This window comes from Neophocaena asiaeorientalis, unplaced genomic scaffold (assembly GCF_003031525.2).
Source record: "Neophocaena asiaeorientalis asiaeorientalis breed wild unplaced genomic scaffold, Neophocaena_asiaeorientalis_V1.1 scaffold356, whole genome shotgun sequence".
Taxonomy (NCBI): domain Eukaryota; kingdom Metazoa; phylum Chordata; class Mammalia; order Artiodactyla; family Phocoenidae; genus Neophocaena; species Neophocaena asiaeorientalis.
Genome location: NW_020172269.1, coordinates 126282 through 144259, shown reverse-complemented (window position 1 = coordinate 144259; position 17978 = coordinate 126282). Strand labels below are relative to the sequence as shown.

General features: G+C 54.4%; 1 protein-coding gene and 2 long non-coding RNA genes across 6 annotated transcripts; 2 read left to right on the top strand and 1 right to left on the bottom strand.

Moving 5' to 3' along the window:
• Positions 1-1372: 1372 nt before the first annotated feature.
• Positions 1373-10385, bottom strand: LOC112411089 (uncharacterized). 2 transcript variants are annotated; one of them, XR_003005569.1, is made up of 2 exons: positions 9925-10385; positions 1373-1729 (listed from the first exon to the last, which is right to left on the bottom strand). It is a non-coding gene; the product is annotated as an uncharacterized LOC112411089 (long non-coding RNA). The 2 variants fall into 2 exon arrangements; XR_003005568.1 differs by lacking the exon at positions 9925-10385 and adding an exon at positions 9360-9727.
• LOC112411100 (uncharacterized) lies at positions 7673-9399 on the top strand. Its single transcript, XR_003005571.1, has 3 exons — positions 7673-8318; positions 8405-8455; positions 9265-9399. It is a non-coding gene; the product is annotated as an uncharacterized LOC112411100 (long non-coding RNA).
• Positions 9770-17907, top strand: PAOX (polyamine oxidase). 3 transcript variants are annotated; one of them, XM_024761946.1, is made up of 7 exons: positions 9770-9898; positions 10395-10881; positions 11745-11944; positions 13525-13777; positions 14500-14612; positions 15406-15563; positions 17517-17907. In XM_024761946.1, exons 2-7 carry the CDS (start codon positions 10601-10603, stop codon positions 17718-17720), a joined length of 1209 nt encoding a protein of 402 aa, XP_024617714.1. In that variant the 5' UTR covers positions 9770-9898; positions 10395-10600; the 3' UTR covers positions 17721-17907. The 3 variants fall into 3 exon arrangements, 2 of the variants coding, with proteins under 2 accessions (XP_024617714.1, XP_024617708.1); XR_003005556.1 differs by lacking the exon at positions 9770-9898 and adding an exon at positions 12058-12159 and having other exon boundaries at positions 10455-10881; positions 14497-14593; positions 17517-17652; XM_024761940.1 differs by lacking the exon at positions 9770-9898 and adding an exon at positions 12058-12159 and having other exon boundaries at positions 10455-10881; positions 17517-17868.
• The last annotated feature ends 71 nt before the right edge of the window (positions 17908-17978 follow it).

The window sequence follows — 17978 nt, the reverse complement described above, 5'->3', positions numbered from 1 at the left end:
ACGAGGGCTAGAGGTTCAGGTTCAGGTGGGTACCCTGGTCCGCGCCACCTTTGGCGGATCCCAAGCCGTAGGAAGTAGCCCTGAAGACTTGAGAGCAAACCCTCCGGGCTGGCCGAGCCGTGGGGGTGGAAAGACGCGTGGACCGCGCGCCGCAGCCCGAGCTCGGGGTGTGACCGCTCGGGGCCGGCCGGGACGCCCTCGTGGTCGAGAGGGACCGCCGGGAGGCCTCTCGAGTGAGCAGGCCCGCAGTGCTGGCCCGCCGGGCTCCTGGCGGAACTGTCCGCCGGCCTGCGCCGCCTCTGTTCTTCAGGCCCCGGCAGTGCCCTTAGCCTTTGGCCCTTCCCGCCGTTTCCGGGAAACGGCGTGTGTCTGGGTGCGGGGCAAGCGTGTCGTCCCCACACCCGGGTGACTGCGCCTCGAGCCACAGCTGGGTCCCGGATTCGCAGCTGGAGGCAGTGGCTGTGGGGCATGTTAAGCCAAACTTGCTTGAGGACGGGTAGACTGGAGCTCGCTAGAGCTGGGCGGATACACTTGTGACCTGAAGTCAGCCCTCAGGGCAACGTGCAGTTGTAACCAGCGCTGAAAGCCTGACTCTGACAGTGGGTGTTTATAGGACACCAAGCAAAGGAGTGGGAGACAAGCCTCAGATCCACTCAGACCAGCTCAGATAAGCCTCCGACCAACTTGATCTTTGAGGGGATTTTTTAAAAAGGGGAACAAAGAAAGAGGCTGGGATTCGTCATCGTTTTATGACATTTCTGTGACATTTCTGAATCTAGTTTCAGGAGTCAGGCTGTCTCTGGTTTACATTCTCAGGCCAGGCGGTCCATGGCTGGGGGGTCTGTGAGCTCATCTTGCCCTGGAGAAACAACCTGAGTGTGTATTAACGATGATGTCTACAATGGCAATTTCAGTACATCAGTGATGTTATCAACAGCAGCCATCTTAGTCACCTGACTCTGGTTGATTCGTGCTCAGTTAGCACAGGATTGAGGTCAGAGGGAACAAGAAAGGGAATAAAGTTTTGGGTGGAGAGACGAATCCTGAACTCAGTAAGGGAACTCGGTTTTGGGGGGACTTGGTTTCAGTAGCACGGAGAAATCAGAGATAATACTGCTAAGCAGTGTGGGAAGGAGTTGAGAGGCAGAAGTAAGTGCTTAGACAAGGAAAAGATAAATTATTAACAAAATGCTTCCTTTTAGAGGCATCATGTAACTGATTTTTTCATTGCCAAGCACTGTGGCAAACATCCACCTTCTTATTTCTCTTCCTGCCCCATTTCGAGGTCCAGGTGCTCATGAAGTGTGTGCAGTATTATTCAAAGCAGCTGCACGAGGTGGCTGAGGAACATTTTGCAACATTAAACAATTCATATCACTCTGAAATGTATGTATTTATGGGTCTAGATATAACAGGAGTGCAGCACAAAGCTCTTTACATTGGTAACTTGGTATCTACTGAACACTAGATTGTGAAGAGTTTTATTTGTATAAAATAAGATGTAATTAAACTTTAACAATGAAATCATTAAATTACTTTGATTTATAAATTTCAAATGTTTAGACACATATTATTGGCCTCCGTTTGTATTCGTGCCCAAGTTCTGCAAATTCAAGGGTGGAGATAAAAAGATCAAGTACGTGGGAATCCCCTGGCGGTCCAGTGGTTAGGATGCTTTCACTCTGGGGTCCGGGTTCCATCCTTGATCAGGGAACTAAGATCCCACAAGCTGCATGGGGAGGCCAAAAAAGAAAGAAAGAAAAAGGTCATCTACAAATGAAGAGCAAAACGGCTATTTTCAGGTAAATAATAAAATCCAAATCAGAATTGAATACTCAGCAAAACTTTATTTCAGGGCTGAGGATAGACTAAACACATTTTCATGCAAAGAGAAACATTACCAAAACTCTTTACCAAAGGAGCCTGTGTCTTAGTCTGGGCTGCAGTACTGTGACAGGTACCCAAAGGGAAGTGGCTCGAATGTGAAGGAAGTTTTTTCCTAACCCCCCAGGGCTGGTGTTAAGGTCAGGTGGCTGCTATCCTTCATGAAGTAATTTAGGGACAAAAGCACAAGTGACAAAAGAAAAAAATATATAAATTGGACTTCACTCAAATTAAAAACTTTTGTGTTTCAGAGGATACAGTGAAGAAAGTGAAAAGCCACCCCACAGAATGAGAGAAAAAATCTTGTAAGTCATAGATCTGATAAGGGTCTTGTGTCTCGAATATATAAAGAATACTTTCAACTTGCTAACCTAAAAAATAAAAGAGCCAGTTATTTTACCAGTTTTCTCTATTTTATAGAGAAAAAGGAGGAAGTTGGGAGGGGTTGTTTTGAAGAAAAGTCAGTTGGAGGAAAAGGAGAGCTCAGGGTGCTGACAGCTTCTCGTTGGCCTGGCGGCAGCTGCGCCATCACTTTCCTGTGAGATGCAGTGAATCTCCTGTTGGTGATCCTTCTCCTTAGGTCTGTAACTGACAGTCAGGAGGTACCTGCCTGGGCTTCCCTGGTGGCGTGGTGGTTAAGAATCCGCCTGCCAATGCAGGGGACACGGGTTCGAGCCCTGGTCCGGGAAGATCCCACATGCTGCGGAGCAACTATGCCCATGCGCCATAACTACTGAAGCCTGTGCTCCGCAACAAGAGAAGCCACTGCAATGAGAAGCCCGTGCACCGCAACGAAGAGTAGCCCCCGCTCGCCGCAACTAGAGAAAACCCACACACAGCAGCGAAGACCCAACACAGCCAAAAGTAAAATAAAAATAAAAATAAAAAAGGGTACCTGCCTGGGAGCTCCCTCTGCTGGCCTCCCAACTCCACTTTAAGTGAGGTTTCCTTTTATTAATTTTCACAAACTCAGGAATAAAAAGACAATTAGGGCTTCCCTGGTGGCGCAGTGGTTCAGAGTCCGCCTGCTGATGCAGCAGACATGGGTTCGTGCCCCGGTCCGGGAAGATCCCACATGCCGCGGAGCGGCTGGGCCCATGAGCCATGGCCGCTGAGCCTGCGCGTCTGGAGTCTGTGCTCCGCAACGGGAGAGGCCACAACAGTGAGAGGCCCCTGTACCGCAAAAAAAAAAAAAAAAAAAATTAGAAAATGAGCAGAGGATGAACAGACATTTCTACAGTAAAGATGTACAAATGGCTGATAAGCACACAGAAAGATGCTCAACATTGTTAGTCGCTAGGGAAACGCAAATCAGTGGTATCATGAGATACCACTTCACACCTACTAGGATGGCTATAGTCAAAAAAGAGGTAAATGTTGTGAGGACGTGGAGAAATTGGAACCCTCATACAGTGCTGGTGGGAATGTAAAATGATGCACTTTGGAAAGTCTGGCAGTTCTTCAAAAGGTTAAACATAGAGTAACCATGTGACCCAGCAATTCCACCCCTAGGTATATGCCCAAGAGAAGTGAAAACGTGTCTACACAAGAACTCGTACGTGATTGTTTATAGCAGCATTATTCTTAATAGCCAAGAAGTGAGAAAACACCCAAATGCCCACCAACTCATGAATGGATAAACAAAATGTGATATCTCAATACAGTGGATACATTAGAATTTATGAGAATATACAACGGAATATTATTTGGCAATACAAAGCAGTGACGTGTACTGATATGTGCTACAATACGTATGAACCTTGAAAACGTGACGCTGGAAGAAGCCAGACCCAAAAGATCACACAGTGCTTGATTCTGTTTATATGAAATGTCCAGAATAGGCAAATCCACAGAGGCAGAAAGTAGCTTCGTGGTTGCCAGGGCCTGCAGAAGGGGGTGGCGGGTACTGCCAAAGGGTAGGGGGTTTCTTTATGGGGTGGTGAAAATGTTCTAAACTTGATGTGGAGTTGGTTGCACAACTCTGAAAGTATATTGTAAACCAATGAATTGTACACTCTAAATGGGTGAAGTGTATGGAATGTGAATTCTAATCAATAAAGCTGTTTATAGAAATGAACTGCCTGATTTGGTTAAACCACAGGTGATGTCACTAGGCAGTTGCAGCTTCTATTGCCATAGGTGGCCCTTGGGCATCAGGAGAAGCCCAAGACTTTATAGCAGTCTGATTGGAATGAGGTGTGTATGTGTTGGAGCTGCTGCTGGTGGCTTGAGACCCAGCAGGAGAGTCCAGCACCTGCCCACAGCCGCATGAGCATGTGGGATGGTGATGACGGACCAGCTGCAGGTCAGAGCGCCGGCTGCCCCTGCTGTTGGATTCAAGCGGTAGTGCTACACTGAGGGGACAAAAAGTAGAATGCCTGGACCCCCTGCCCCCCACAACTCCTGGGGTCTAAGGTGCTCCCTCCCCCGGGGTCAGAGCACTGCCCTCTATCCCTGGCCATAAAGTCAGTGCATCACATTTCTGTGACTTGGCCTTTCCTCCGATCACCCAGGCCTTCCATCCAGGTGAGGTCAGGTGTGAGTGGGATCGGGGCATTTGTACACCTTGGCCTGCGAGGGCCACCATGAGGGCACTCAGCCACGTGGTCCCTGCCTTCGTGGTGTAGAGTCCTGCCAATCAACAAGAGGCTCCAGGGGGCTGAGCCAGAATTAAGTTTAAGCCCCCAGACCCCGTTTTGGCGATTCCCACTCAGGGATGGTCAGAGCAGAATCTCGAACTTTCTAAATAGGCCTACGTAATCCCTTATCATCCTGACCTTTCCTAGGGAAAGGTTGGCTGGCAGAGAGGAAGGAGGAGGTGAGAGGGCGGAGTGGAAATCTTTGAGGCCATCCCACCTCCTGGCAATACTGTGGTGCAGTGGGTAAGAATCCGCCTGCCAATGCAGGGGACATGGGTTCGAGCTCTGGTCCGGGAAGATCCCACATGCTGTGGAGCAACTAAGCCCGTGCACCACAACTACTGGGCCCATGTGCCACAACTGCTGAAGCCCACGCGCCTAGGGCCGGTGATCCTCAACGAGATAAGCCTCCGCAATAAGAAACCTGCCCACCGCAACGAAGAGTAGCCCCTGCTTGCCCTTGACTAGGGCCTTGACTAGGGCCCTTGCTGCATGGCCAGTGGCAACTGTGAAGGGATGGGAAAGCCAAACACAGGACACAGGGTAGTTTCAAAGGTGACAGAGTCAGCTGATGGGACGAGGACAGCGGGGCTGCAACCTGAGAATGTGGCGGCAGCCATTGGGCCCCGCTGCCAGCCCAGAGAGAGGCCCCGGTGTGCCCGGAGTGGCCCAGGCCCAGCAAGGAGGCCTCCTGCACTGCAGGATGAGCACACAGATGTGCTTCTCACAGCCCCACAAGGCTGTACCAGTAGCTTGATTTCAGGGGTTACACCAGGGACCTCACTGTGGGCATACCTGTGAGGGACCCAGAGACCAGTAGTGTATTTGTCTGTGGAGCTGGGACCCAAGGTCTGCAGGCTGAAGCGTCCCCAGGGTAGACCAGACCACTGGGACGTTGGCAGCAGCCCAGTGACCCCGCTGGGTTTCAGCTTAGCTGACCCTTGGGGGAACCTCACAGGAGGGAACTACACTGAGCTGGGGACTTTGCTTCAGGTGGCAGAATGGGGGGTAAAATTTCCCCCTGCAAACAGGGACACCAGGGTCAGGGTGGCTGCACGCAGATGGGCTGTTTCATTAGAGTTGCCAGGTCGCCTGGCGTTTCCTCATTAGTCGCGGGATGTCAGGCGGAGTGACAAGGCCAGTGTCTGGCTCAGCGTTATGGCTGGTCCCAGGCCCAGCGCTTTAGCTAGGAGTTGGCGCTGCTGACCCCGCGCCGCCTCTGGGTCCAGTGGTCACTGCCATCGCCGAAGGCGCGACTCGGGCTCCCTGCCGGGCTTCGTGCCTCTCCTGCCCTGCGGGGACCGGACGAGGTGAGCCCCCACCCGGGACTGGCACGCATGGCGTCCTCTTCCGCTGCGAGCGGGGCGCTTCATCCTGGCTCTTTCCCTGCGGGGGGGCGGGGACCGCGACCAGCGTGAAGCGCGCGGGGCCGGGTGGGCGGGCGGTCACCAGCCATCTCTCGCGGGCCGCGGTGGGGTAGGAGCTTGGGGAGGCAGGACTCAGAGACGGGGGAAGGGCAGGGGGTGCTCTGCAGGTTGGGGGGTGCAGGGGTGGGGAGTGGAGAGTGAAGAGCCCAGGGCCACGGGCCCAGCAAGCAGCAAACATGCAGCAAGCAGCACGCAAGCCACCCTCCGCTGCTGCCGGCCCCCGGGTAGCGGGCCATTGCTAGCAGTCATGCCGCGGGCACCTTGACCTGCTTGGCGGCCTGTAAGACCAGCCACCGAAACTGCTCAGGATCAGTAGCCGGTCAGCCTGCAGTCTGGGCACAAAATGGGAGAGTTTTCAGGGACTGGTTCGGGTCCACGGCAACAGCTCTCCCCAAGCCTTTCTTTGAAAGGGCAGGCATCCCTTGCATGCACATTTCATTGGAGAAACGATCACATATTTATGCGACTATTTTCTGTCTCCACTCACTGAGCTCCATGAGGGCTGGGATTCTGTCCCTGTTACTCAGGGGTGAGTCTTCACAGCTTGATTATTTGCATAGGTACTGTCTTATTGCTTAAGAAGCAGTTAGATTCCTAAATCCCTTTTCACATTCCAGGAAGTGGCACTGGGTGACTGGCAGCATCCTGGGAGGCTATTCTTTGCAAACAGGGATTCCAGGAAGGGGACAGCAGGCACAGCTGGAGGTGGGTCTACTGCATCCAGTAAGCTGACCCTCCCCACTCCTGTCTACTCTCTGGCTCCCAAAATATTGGCAGCCAGGTCTGTATGCTCCACGCAGGACACTGGAAGACTCTTCCCAGTGTCTTGACCAACCCAAGAGGAAAGACCTAGGGATATGGATGGAGGTTCCCCAAATAACAGCCTACCCAGAATCAAGCTCAAATTTGATGAGCCCCACTCACAAACAGCCATCTGGTCTACCATTCCTCATCACCAGCAGACAGACAAACATAACCTGACATCTCAGAGAGCTTCTTCCTGGAAGACAGAGCCAAAAGAAACAGGAAGAAGAACCCAGAGCACAGCAACAGAGCAGAAGCATAGCACTTCACGCCTCCAGACCAGCGAGGACAATCTCCCTGGAAGATGAAGCAAGAAGACACCCTCCCCTTTCTAAAAAGAAGCATTTGTACAAGAAGAAAGGGCTCCTGGAAATGAACACTATGACAGCAGAAACGAAAGCCTCAATGGAAGAAATCACACAAAGTGTCACCAGGTTGATGTGCGTTATAACAAAATAGCTCTAACCAAGGAGGTCAACAGAAGACCCGGACCAGCAATCTTGGTTCCGCGATAGTAAGCAAAGAATAGCAAACTACCGCTTTAAGCTTAAGCATAAAGCTAAGTCTATTTAAGCATAGGTACACTCCCAGAGAGGGGGAGAGAGAGAGGGAGAGAGAAAGCGGGCTGTTTCAGCGAAGTGAAGCAAGACCAAAGCAAAGTTTATCAAAGCAAAGGTACACTCAGAGAGAGAGAGAGAGAGAGAGAGAGAGAGAGAGAGAGAGTGAGTGGGCTGTTTCTGTGAATTGAAAGCAGCATTCCCGTACAGGCTTAAGGGTGATATTTATTTATTTATTTATTATTTATTTATTTATTTATGCTGTAGCGGGCCTCTCACTGTCGCGGCATCTCCCGTTGCAGAGCACAGACTCCAGACGCGCAGGCTCAGCGGCCATGGCTCACAGGCCCAGCCGCTCCACGGCATGTGGAATCTTCCCGGACCGGAGCACGAACCCACGAACCTGTGTCCCCAGCATCGGCAGGCGGACTCTCAACCACTGCGCCACCAGGGAAGCCCCCAGGCTTAAGGGTGCTTCTAAGGAGCATTTTGCAGGGAGGCGGGGGCGAGTGACAGGGGATCATTATTTGATCGACAGTCCCAAGCTATGTAACAAGTTTACTGCTGCGCATGCTCTCATCCTTCAATCGCTAAGAAACGCCCACGGGGGCGGGGGGCAAAACCATACATAGATTTTATTATAATGATGGTATAATGAGTTTGGGTTTACTATAGGTTATACACCTGTCTGGTCTGGGCATGCGCAGCCCAGGGAAGTTCCCTTGTGTTACTGTGCCCCTCTTTAACAGGATAAGCTGCCCACAATATGACCATAGTTTCAACTGTTCTGGGTGGGGTCAGGGGAGAGTCCCCAGATGGTTGGGTGTGACTCGATTGCTTCTTCTTGTCTTTCTCGCCACTGTCACCTCCTTGCTGCTAAATGTCTGACTAACTACCTAACAAAAGGAGAGCAGAAACGTAAAGGTGGGAAACAGGAGAGAACACACGTGAGCATTCAAAGGCCGGGCTCAAAGTCTGACAGCCTGAATTAAGGACTTTAGGAAGAGGTAAGAGTAAACCCTCAAGAGTTTGCTTAGGGATGAGTCATCAGAAACAATTGATTAGTGAAATAATCAATGACATCATTTGCCAGGATTGAAGGACAGGAGTTTCCAGACTGAGGGCCCTTTGAGTGCCCAACACAGTAAGTAACAACCGAGGGACATGGAACCACCACGCTGTGAAACTTCAGGAGAAGATCTTAAAAACTTCCAGGGAGGAAAATGTCCCCACTGCTTGTAAAGGATTAGAAATTAGAATAGCTGTGGATTTCTTCACAGCACTCCTAGGAGGGAAGAGAAAGGGAGCAATGCCTTCAGAGTTTGAAGGAAGGGGATTCTGACCTAGAATTCTATGTCCAGGCAAACTACAAATCAAGTATGAGAGCAAAATGAAGACATTTTCAGCTTTGCAATATCTTTAAAAAAATGATCTCCCAGACACCTCTTTTCAGCTTCACCAAAACAGGAAAGTGAATCCAAGAACAAGAATATATGGCTGAGGAGGGCAACACAGGGAGCGAGACGGGCTCCTCCTGGAGAAGGAGGAACACCCCAAACAGAAAGACTACCCACCCAGCCTGGGAGCTAGCTCCCCTCCCTGACTACCCTCACCCAACAGGGAACAGGTGGCCACGGAAAGTCCACGGAGGCACGGGTGTGCTGTGGTTTGGAGCAGCGGTACCCAAGTGTGGCTGAGAAGGAATGATGTGCCCTAACTGGGTTTACAGGGAAGCCTGAGGACCCTTTTAGCAGAAGGCAGGAGCTTTCTAATCCCTGCAAGGCAGTAGGGGAGACCTGCGGGAACTGGAGGAATTCTCCAGAAATAACGCAGGCTTGAATATGTCTTCCTCTCCTGGGGCCGGAGGGGGAGGGGGGGACGTAAGACTTGTTTCTCCATTTACCGTTTATCTTGAACTTTGTACTTTATGTGTGCTGCATCCTGTGTTTGTAGACTTGTGACTGTGTATATACACACACACACAACACACAAAAGTGTCGTCGCCTGGAGGCTTTCTCCCCGTCCCGCCCTGACATCTCAGCACCCACCGTCCACGCGCTCCACCGGGTCGGGAGGTGACGGCGCTCGCCTCCGCGTCTGAAGCTAGGAGGCTCCTCCTCCGCCTTCTGGTCGCCGTCCCCACGTCTTCTTAGGAAGGGGACATAACCCGACTGGCCAGCCGGCCGCCCCGATTCTCCCTCGGTGGGGACGCTTGCCCACACCGGCCGGTACCGGGGGATACTCACGGACCCTTCCGCACTCGCCCTCGCCCTCCCCGGCGGCCTTCCGCTACCATCCTAGGGCGTGGGCCAGACCCATAGGGGCAGCCCCAGGCCCAAACCAGAGGGGCGCGCGGAGCCAAGGGGGGGCCGACGCGGGGGACAGCCTTGCCCCACGCCCCTTGCTCCACCTCCAGTCCCGCCTTCCGCCCCGCCCCGGGCCCCCTTCCTCTTCTTGGTGGTGGGCGGCGGCGGCGCGGGGCTGGGCGCGGCGCAGAGGCTCTGCTGCCACCCGGCCTTCCCGCACCTGCGGGTTCTGGAGGCCACGGCCCGCGCCGGTGGCCGCATCCGCTCCGAGCGCAGCTTCGGTAACAGCCCTCCCGGAACTCCTTACCGGAACTCCTTCCCGGACCCGTTTCCCAGAGCCCAATCCGTGCCGCCAGAGCTCTGCCGTCTCCTGGCTCTGCCTGCGTCCGGGGTTAAGCGACCCGGAACCCTTATCTGGCCCCTTGAGTGAATCCTCGCACTGCTTCAGTTAATTAACCAAAGTTCACTGGTCCCCGAAACTCAGCTGCCCGCATGAGCAGGGCCGGCCCCTGCCGTGCATGGGGAACCCGTGGCAATGCACAGTTGCCCCCGGTTCTGGCCCCGCAGGTAGCTCCCCCTCCAGCCTCCAGGTCGCCCCTCCCGGGTGTTCCTCTTAAACTAGGTCTGATGGGCCCTGCCGGGAGAGTCTGTGGTCCTCAGGGACCGTGCGGGCCTCCGGCTGATTTTCAAAGCATATTTGGGAAGGGCAGGGCTCCGTGTACAGAAGGAGGGCTCAGGTGAGGGAGCCTCACAGTGGCCTCTCCTGCTCCCTCCCAGGTGGTGTGGTGGAGGTGGGCGCTCACTGGATCCATGGGCCCTCGCAGGGCAACCCCGTCTTCCAGCTGGCTGCCAAGTACGGGCTTCTGGGGGAGAAGGCATTGTCGGAGGAGAACCAGCTGATCGAGACCGGGGGTCACGTGGGCCTGCCCTCTGTGTCCTATGCCAGCTCCGGGGAAAGTGTGAGCCCTGAGCTGGTGGCGGAGATGGCCAGACTGTTCTACAGTCTCATAGACCAGACCAGGGAGTTCCTGCATGCGGCTGAGACCCCCGCCCCCAGTGTCGGGGAGTACCTCAAGAAGGAGATCCGCCAGCACATGGCCGGCTGGACAGAGGAGGAGGAGACCAAGAGGCTCAAGCTGGCCATCCTGAACAACTTGTTCAACGTGGAGTGCTGTGTGAGCGGTACCCACAGCATGGACCTGGTGGCCCTCGCACCTTTCGGGGAGTACGCTGTGCTACCAGGGTTGGACTGCACCTTTCCTGGGTATGTGTGCGCCCCACCCACCCAGACCCCTCCGTGCCTCCCAGGGGTCCCTACCCGTACCTCAGGCCAAGCTTTGGCAGGCAGGGGATGGGTGGGAGAGACATGGGGCTGTTTGTCTTCCCTGTTTTAGGGAGATTGGTCATTTACTTCCCTAGTTTTGCTCACTTACGAAAAAGAAAAGAATTGTTCTCAAAAACGAGATTAAGGGCTTCCCTGGTGGCACAGTGGTTGAGAGTCCACCTGCCGATGCAGGGGACACGGGTTCGTGCCCCGGTCCGGGAAGATCCCACATGCCGCGGAGCGGCTGGGCCCGTGAGCCATGGCCGCTGGGCCTGCGCGTCCGGAACCTGTGCTCCGCAGCGGGAGAGGCCACGACAGTGAGAGGCCCGCGTACCGCAAAAAAAAAAAAAAAGAAGAAGAAAATGCATCTTGTTGTTCCTCCCACATTTAGGAGGCCTCCTGCTTGTAAGCACTGTGCGGGGGCTTCGACCTCAGAGATGGGCAGACAGGCCCTCCTCTGTGTCGGTGTGGCTGTTCCCCCATGGGGCACTCACAAGACTCTCCAGGACTGCCCTGCACAGGGAGGGCACTGTGACCAGGCAGATGCCCAGAACAAGAGCCCTGGGCTTGGTGAGGAGGAACCTGCTCTCCACAGGTTACCTAGGCAGCTTCGCATCCCTTTGCTCGTTTAATCCTCCCATGAGACCCCCTCCCTCCCTGCTCTCCTCCCTGGCTGAGCCAGGCCCCCAGGCCAAGACCACAGCCCCTTGCAGCTCCTTGATCTGGTGTGAGCTTGGAGGGCTTGTTTCAGAGACTCACCTCCAGGGCCTGGTCGAACCACGGGACACCTCTGTCTCTCCCAGAGGCTACCAAGGACTCACAGACCGCATCATGGCCTCCTTGCCCAAGGACGTGATGGTTTTTAACAAGCCAGTGAAGACCATTCACTGGGATGGGTCCTTCGAGGAAGCTTCTGCTCCTGGGGAGACGTTTCCGGTGCTGGTGGAATGTGAGGATGGAGGCTGCTTCCCAGCGCACCATGTGGTCGTCACCGTGCCATTAGGTAAAGCCTCTCCAGTTCCCATCCCAGGGGCCCCTGGCCTCTGGCTTTCTTCAGCCTCATTGGCTCTGGGGCGTTTGTTGGCTGCTAAGCCTGCGTTTTCTTTCTGAGTTTAGGACAGAGTTACTTGGTTGTGCTTTGTAGCAGTCGAGTGCTTTGGAATAAAGTTTCACAGGAAGAGAAAATGCAGGGCAGCAAGTGTCTTGCTCCCTTTGGAGGTAATTTATGGAAAGGTTGGGAGGTTCACCAAACTGCTTCCTTAGCGGTGGAGAGGGCGTGAAAGCCAGGTCTCGAGTTTCGGTCCCGGTGGTAATCGAGGAAGGAGTCGTGTGTATAATCCTATTTACTTCCAGATCTGATGCTTCACACGCAAGTCTTGGAGTAGGAGCGGGCAGTTGGGTAAAAGGTGGAGATGGCTGAAAGCAAGTCTGTGCCTGTTCATCTCATTTACTCCTGAGGCAGCCGGGGACACATCCGCCCCATCCCCATGGGACAAATGCGAACAGAGATGAGCCACTTAATTGCCCAAGTTCACAAAGCTAGCAGGTGCCAGAGTGGATGGAAGATGAAGGGCAAGAGTCTCTGCCCACCTCCCCCACCCCCACCCCAAGGGCGGTGGCCGCAGGTCCCGCCTGTCCCCTCGCAGAGTTGGGTATGGATAAGCTTGCTCAGTGCCCGGCTTCTTTTTCCCATGGTGGAAGCACACCAGATGTGTCAGCACAGTGTTCTGCTGCTCCTTCGTTTCCGAATCAGCACAGACGGGTCTATCGTGGTGTGTTTTCTCTTACGTGGACGGCCTCGTTCATGCACAGTTGTGGTCGTGGTCACTGAAGCTGCTGCAGTAGGTGCACCGCTGCGGCTGTGTGCTCACTGTTGACGGGGGGCCAGGCGCCTGTCCCGTTTGTTCTTCACAACCACACGTGTTTTCTCGTATGTCGGTGTCGTTACTTGATGCTGATGCAAGTTTACATGGTTTTCACTTGTTCTGTTGCACACAGTGTTGTACACGTGTGTGTTTAAAAACACTTGTGGGCACATGTGTGTAGGATCAATTCCAGTAGCAGGAACTACTGAGTTGAAGCTCTGCACTGAGAGGACGGCCGTGGAGGGACGGTCCCCTCTGTGGATGCTCACGGCTGGTGCCTTGTTTCCTGTGGGGTTGTTCGCCCTTTTCTTGCAGACCTGCGAGGTTGGCTTGTGCTGCGAATGTTTCATCTCCTCGCGGTTTGACTTTGGGCTGAACCTGCTTAATTTTCAGGTGGCTTCTGGGTAAAGCCGGTATGTCTCGCTGCCCCTCCAAGCTAACCCTGGGCAGACTGAGCGGCAGAAGGCTCAGGGGGGAGAACTGTCCCCACAGAGGAGTCCGGGGGCCATGCGACCTGTTCCTGCCTGGCCAGGTGTTCAGGGGGCCTGTTGTGTCCCTCCGCTGAGGTGCTGGCCAGGATTCCCGATGGCCAGCCTGCGTGGGTCCCAGACACCTCTTTCTCTGACTCCTGTGACGGGGTCAGGGTGCCTTCCTGTGGCTGTCAGTTCTGGTTTAAGCGATTGACGTGGTGTAAACCGAGTCTACTTATGAATTCCAGGTTTTCTTAAAGAACGTCTGGACACCTTCTTTGAGCCACCGCTGCCCACCGAGAAGGCGGAAGCGATCAGGAAAATAGGCTTTGGGACCAACAATAAAATCTTCCTGGAGTTTGAGGAGCCTTTCTGGCAGCCAGACTGCCAGCACATCCAGGTGGTGTGGAGGGACACGTCGCCCCTGGAGGATGCCGCCCCCAAGTTGCAGGATGCCTGGTTCAAGAAGCTTGTTGGCTTTTGGGTCCTGCCTTCCTTCGGGTACGTGCTCTTCCCAGGTTTCTCCAAGGAAACCTGGTGTGAGCTCTGCGTGGGGCCCAGTGCTATGTCGATTCTCTGTGAGGTGTTTCTGGAGAGTTTTAATGGGTAGGGATCCCAAGGGCACCTTGAGTAGTGAGACAGACACCCTGGGCCCACCCCTTGCAGGGACAGATGGAGACCCACTGTGTGCAGCTTGTCAGCATCTCTTGGGACCTGGAACGTGTAATAAATACTTGCAGTTGTTTTCCTTGTAAGAGACACACTTTGCTCATTTACAAGAAAGTGTCTGCCAGATACCCAGGCCCGAATGCCCCTGGCAGCCGAGCCAGGGTCCGCATGGTGTGCCCCGTCCCCTCCGGCCCGTCACGCAGGGTATTAGGAGGACACGCACCCGAGGGTCAGGACTTGATACGGTTAGTGACTCGCTGCCTCATGGGACACTGCAGTGGTGGGGCGTTTCCCAGTGCGTGTGGGTGGCAGGGAAGTCACTGGCTCTGTTCATAGGTCCTGTCGAGTCCCCGAATGTGCTAGGGGTGGCCGTCCCCACCGGCGCTCAGTTGTGGAGACAGAAGGAATCGTCTTAGTGCCCTGAGAGTTCTGACCTTGCAGACCCCATGTCGAGGGGCCCTGGGAGTTCGCGGCCACACTGGTGGAGCCACTGGCCCTGGTGGAGGCCGTCTGGGTGTTGCGGGTCTGGTCCCAGCGCTGCTTCTCTCCAGCAGGGCCAGCCAGGTGCTCTGCGGCTTCATTGCAGGGCTCGAGTCTGAGTTCATGGAGACGCTATCGGACGAGGACGTGCTCCTGTCTCTGACACAGGTGCTCCGCAGGGTGACAGGTACCGACTGCAGGGGCCATGCCGCCTCCTGCCCTGGTGGCTGGTCTCTGACAGGAACCAGACCTCTCACCAGACAGGAACTGGGTTCAGCCCTGAGTGTCCGGGGACTGTCCTTCCCATTAGTGCATCACTAAGAGTTCTTGTCTCTGAGGGACACTTCCCACTTCTCTTTTCTAAAATTTGCCACCAAGATGAACGCAGTTGTTCCTAGTCAGAGCTTCACAGACAAGACGCTGAGGCTTGGGAAAGGCGGCGGTGCCTGTCGGGGGCTCTGCTTCTAGGGCCTCATGCGGGGAGCCCCTTACTAACACCCTCTGGGCCTTGGTTTTCTCCCGGGCAGTATCACTCGCTTTTAGCTGCTAAGAGTCCTTAAGGTGAGAGGCTCCTTGGCATTGCTGTTTTGTTTTTTTTTAAAATTAATTAATTAATTTACTTTTGGCTGCGTTGGGTCTTCGTTGCTGCATGGGCTTTCTCTAGTTGTGGCGAGCGGGGGCTACGCTCCATTGTGGTGCACGGGCCTCTCATTGCGGTGGCTTCTCTTGATGCGGAGCACGGGCTCTAGGCGCGCAGCCTTCAGTAGTTGTGGCACACGGGCTCAGTAGTTGTGGCTCACGGGCTCTAGAACGCAGGCTCAGTAGTTGTGGCACACGGGCTTAGTTGCTCGCGGCATGTGGGATCTTCCCGGACCAGGGCTCGAACCCGTGTCCCCTGCATTGGCAGGCGGATTCTTAACCACTGCGCCACCAGGGAAGCCCCAGAGGCTCCTTGTTAATGCGAGTGTCTCTTGGTCTAGGGAATCCCCGGCTCCCCGCACCCAGGAGTGTGCTGAGGTCCCGCTGGCACAGTGCCCCATACACCCGGGGCTCCTACAGCTACGTGGCCGTGGGCAGCTCCGGGGACGACCTGGACCTGCTGGCCCAGCCCCTCCCTGCGGACGGCAGGGGTGCCCAGGTAGGACGCGGCTGCCTGGCGAGGGCACTGGGGTCCCGCTGAAGGCCCAGGACCCGGGATAGGTCCCACGAAGGCCAGGGATGCTGGGTGCGATCAAGTGGGGGGCTGGGGCCCCGAGACTCAGAGTCCATTTTCTTTTTGAAACTAACAGTAATTTTACAATGTGTTATTTTTATCAGAATTATACATACATGTGGCTTAAAGCGTCAGAGGATTCTATGGTGCTGGCTAACAAAATAAAATAAACAAAATACAGCACTCTGGTGGGGGGCATGCCGTGGCCCCTTCCCAGACTGTTCTTCAGGCTGATTCTGATCTCTAAATAACAGGCTTATGCTACCACTGTTTTAAAGCCGTTTTATAAAATCGAAGTACAGTTGGTTTACATTGTTGTGTTAGTTTCAGGTGTACAGCAAAGTGAGTCGGACACACACACACACACGTATTTTTTCTCAGTTTCTTTTCCATTATAGTGCTACCACTTTTTACAAAACATCTAACTGTGTAAAACTTTAAATGTTACAAAGGTTGGCAGAACCTTTGGGTTCCTGTCTCCAGCTTCACAGCTGTCTGTTCCTGGTGTCCCACTGCCCTGGCCTCACCCATACCTGTTACTAGGCATGTCCCACAGGTGATGTCATTTTATTTGCAGCTATTTCAGTGTGCGTCTCTAAAAGATCAAGGACACAGCACTGTTATCACACTTAAAAATTCACAATAGTTGCTCCACATCATCCAACATTCTGTGTTCAGTTTTCTAAGCCTTTTTCTTTTTTGGCTGCGCCTCGAGGCACATGGGATCCTAGTTCCCTGACCAGGGATCGAACCCGCGCCCCCTGCACTGGAAGCGCGGAGCCTTAACCGCTGGACAGCCAGAGAAGTCCCTCTAAGTGCTCTTTGATTTTTCAGTTTTAAGAATCGCTGATTGAATTCTCACCATAGCACATAAAGTTTTAGCTTTCTTGCACTCATCTGCCCACCCAGCCCTCAGACCTCTCCCTACCCTCCAAGATGTGACGCAGTAATTTTGCTAAGACTGCTACTCACTGTTGACACATCCTGTGGAAACAACCACTTCTCTGGGCCGATGGATTCTGTAGGTGGGCACCATGGGACGGTTGTTTCTGCCCCACGACATCTGGGGTCTCAGCTGGGAAGATGACGGGCTTGGGGTGACTCAGGGCTGGGGCTGGGGTCATGTGAGGCTGCCTCTCTCATGTCTGTCCTGAGCATGGCTGGGACGCTGGCTGGAGCACCTGCCCCAGGCCTCTCCATGTGGCTTCCTCACAGAGTGGTGGCCGTCACGCTGCCCTGTGGCCGCCTGGGGCTCCAGCGCAGGCCTTCTGGGGAGGGGCAGCTGCATCGCTCCAGTGATGGAGCTGGGAAGTCAGGAAGCACCACTCCTGCCACACCTGCTGGACAAAGTGGTCAGGAACCCGCCCAGATTCAAGGGGCCGGACACAGACCACACTTTCTGTGGGAGGAGTGTCCAAGGATTTACAGCCGTGTAAAGCCCCACGTTGTGGTGTAAATGCTACTTGGAGAGCCATGTCCCTTAGGGTTTTGAAGACGTTCTCCAGCGTTGCTGCTGGAAGCCTGAGGCCGTTCTGATGCCTTTCTTCCCTGTCACCTGGTTTTCAAATCTCTGAGGAAGCTTGAATGAGCAGGAAGCCCCGCGCTCACGCTCACTCCGAGCCCAGCGGCGCTGCCTTCTGGCACACATTCACTCGTCTGGGATGCTCTTGAATTACCTCACCGTGGTTTTTTTTTTTTTTCCTTTTTCTTTTTCTGGATTTCTGGTTGGATGGTGGGCTTCTGAGTTGGCCCTTGAATTTTCTTATGTTTTTCCTGCTGATTTCTGTCTTTTTGGTTTTTCGCTCTGTGTTTGGGGAGGAGTGTGTGAGGCTTGTGGCCGACCCCTGGCACCCACCCTAAGCCCACCCTTCTTTGCAGCTCCAGGTCCTGTTTGCAGGGGAAGCCACACACCGGACGTTTTACTCCACCACGCACGGAGCTCTGCTGTCCGGCTGGAGGGAGGCTGACCGGCTCATCGCTCTGTGGGATTCGCAGGCACAGCGGCCTGAGCCCGGCTCTGAGCTCGGCTCTGCTCCCCCAGTTCCCGGGTCCCGGGGAGGCTGGCCCCACCCTTTCCTTTGATGGACAAGGTTCAGTCGGGCTTGGGATTTGGGATGTTAATGTCACTGGGGTCAGCTCCCTCCTTTCCCAAGTCACTGGAGTCCGGCCAGGGCTGAGCTTGAGCTGAGCGTTAAGTCTTCCTGGAGAAGGGAGGGGTGGGATGCTGCTGCTGCTGTGGTTGGAAGAACATAAACTGTGTAAAAGTGTCCTTTGTCCAGAGTCGTCCTTATGCCTCGGAGCTGCAGCATGGGTTGCTCTGTCCTCATCGTGCCCCGGGCT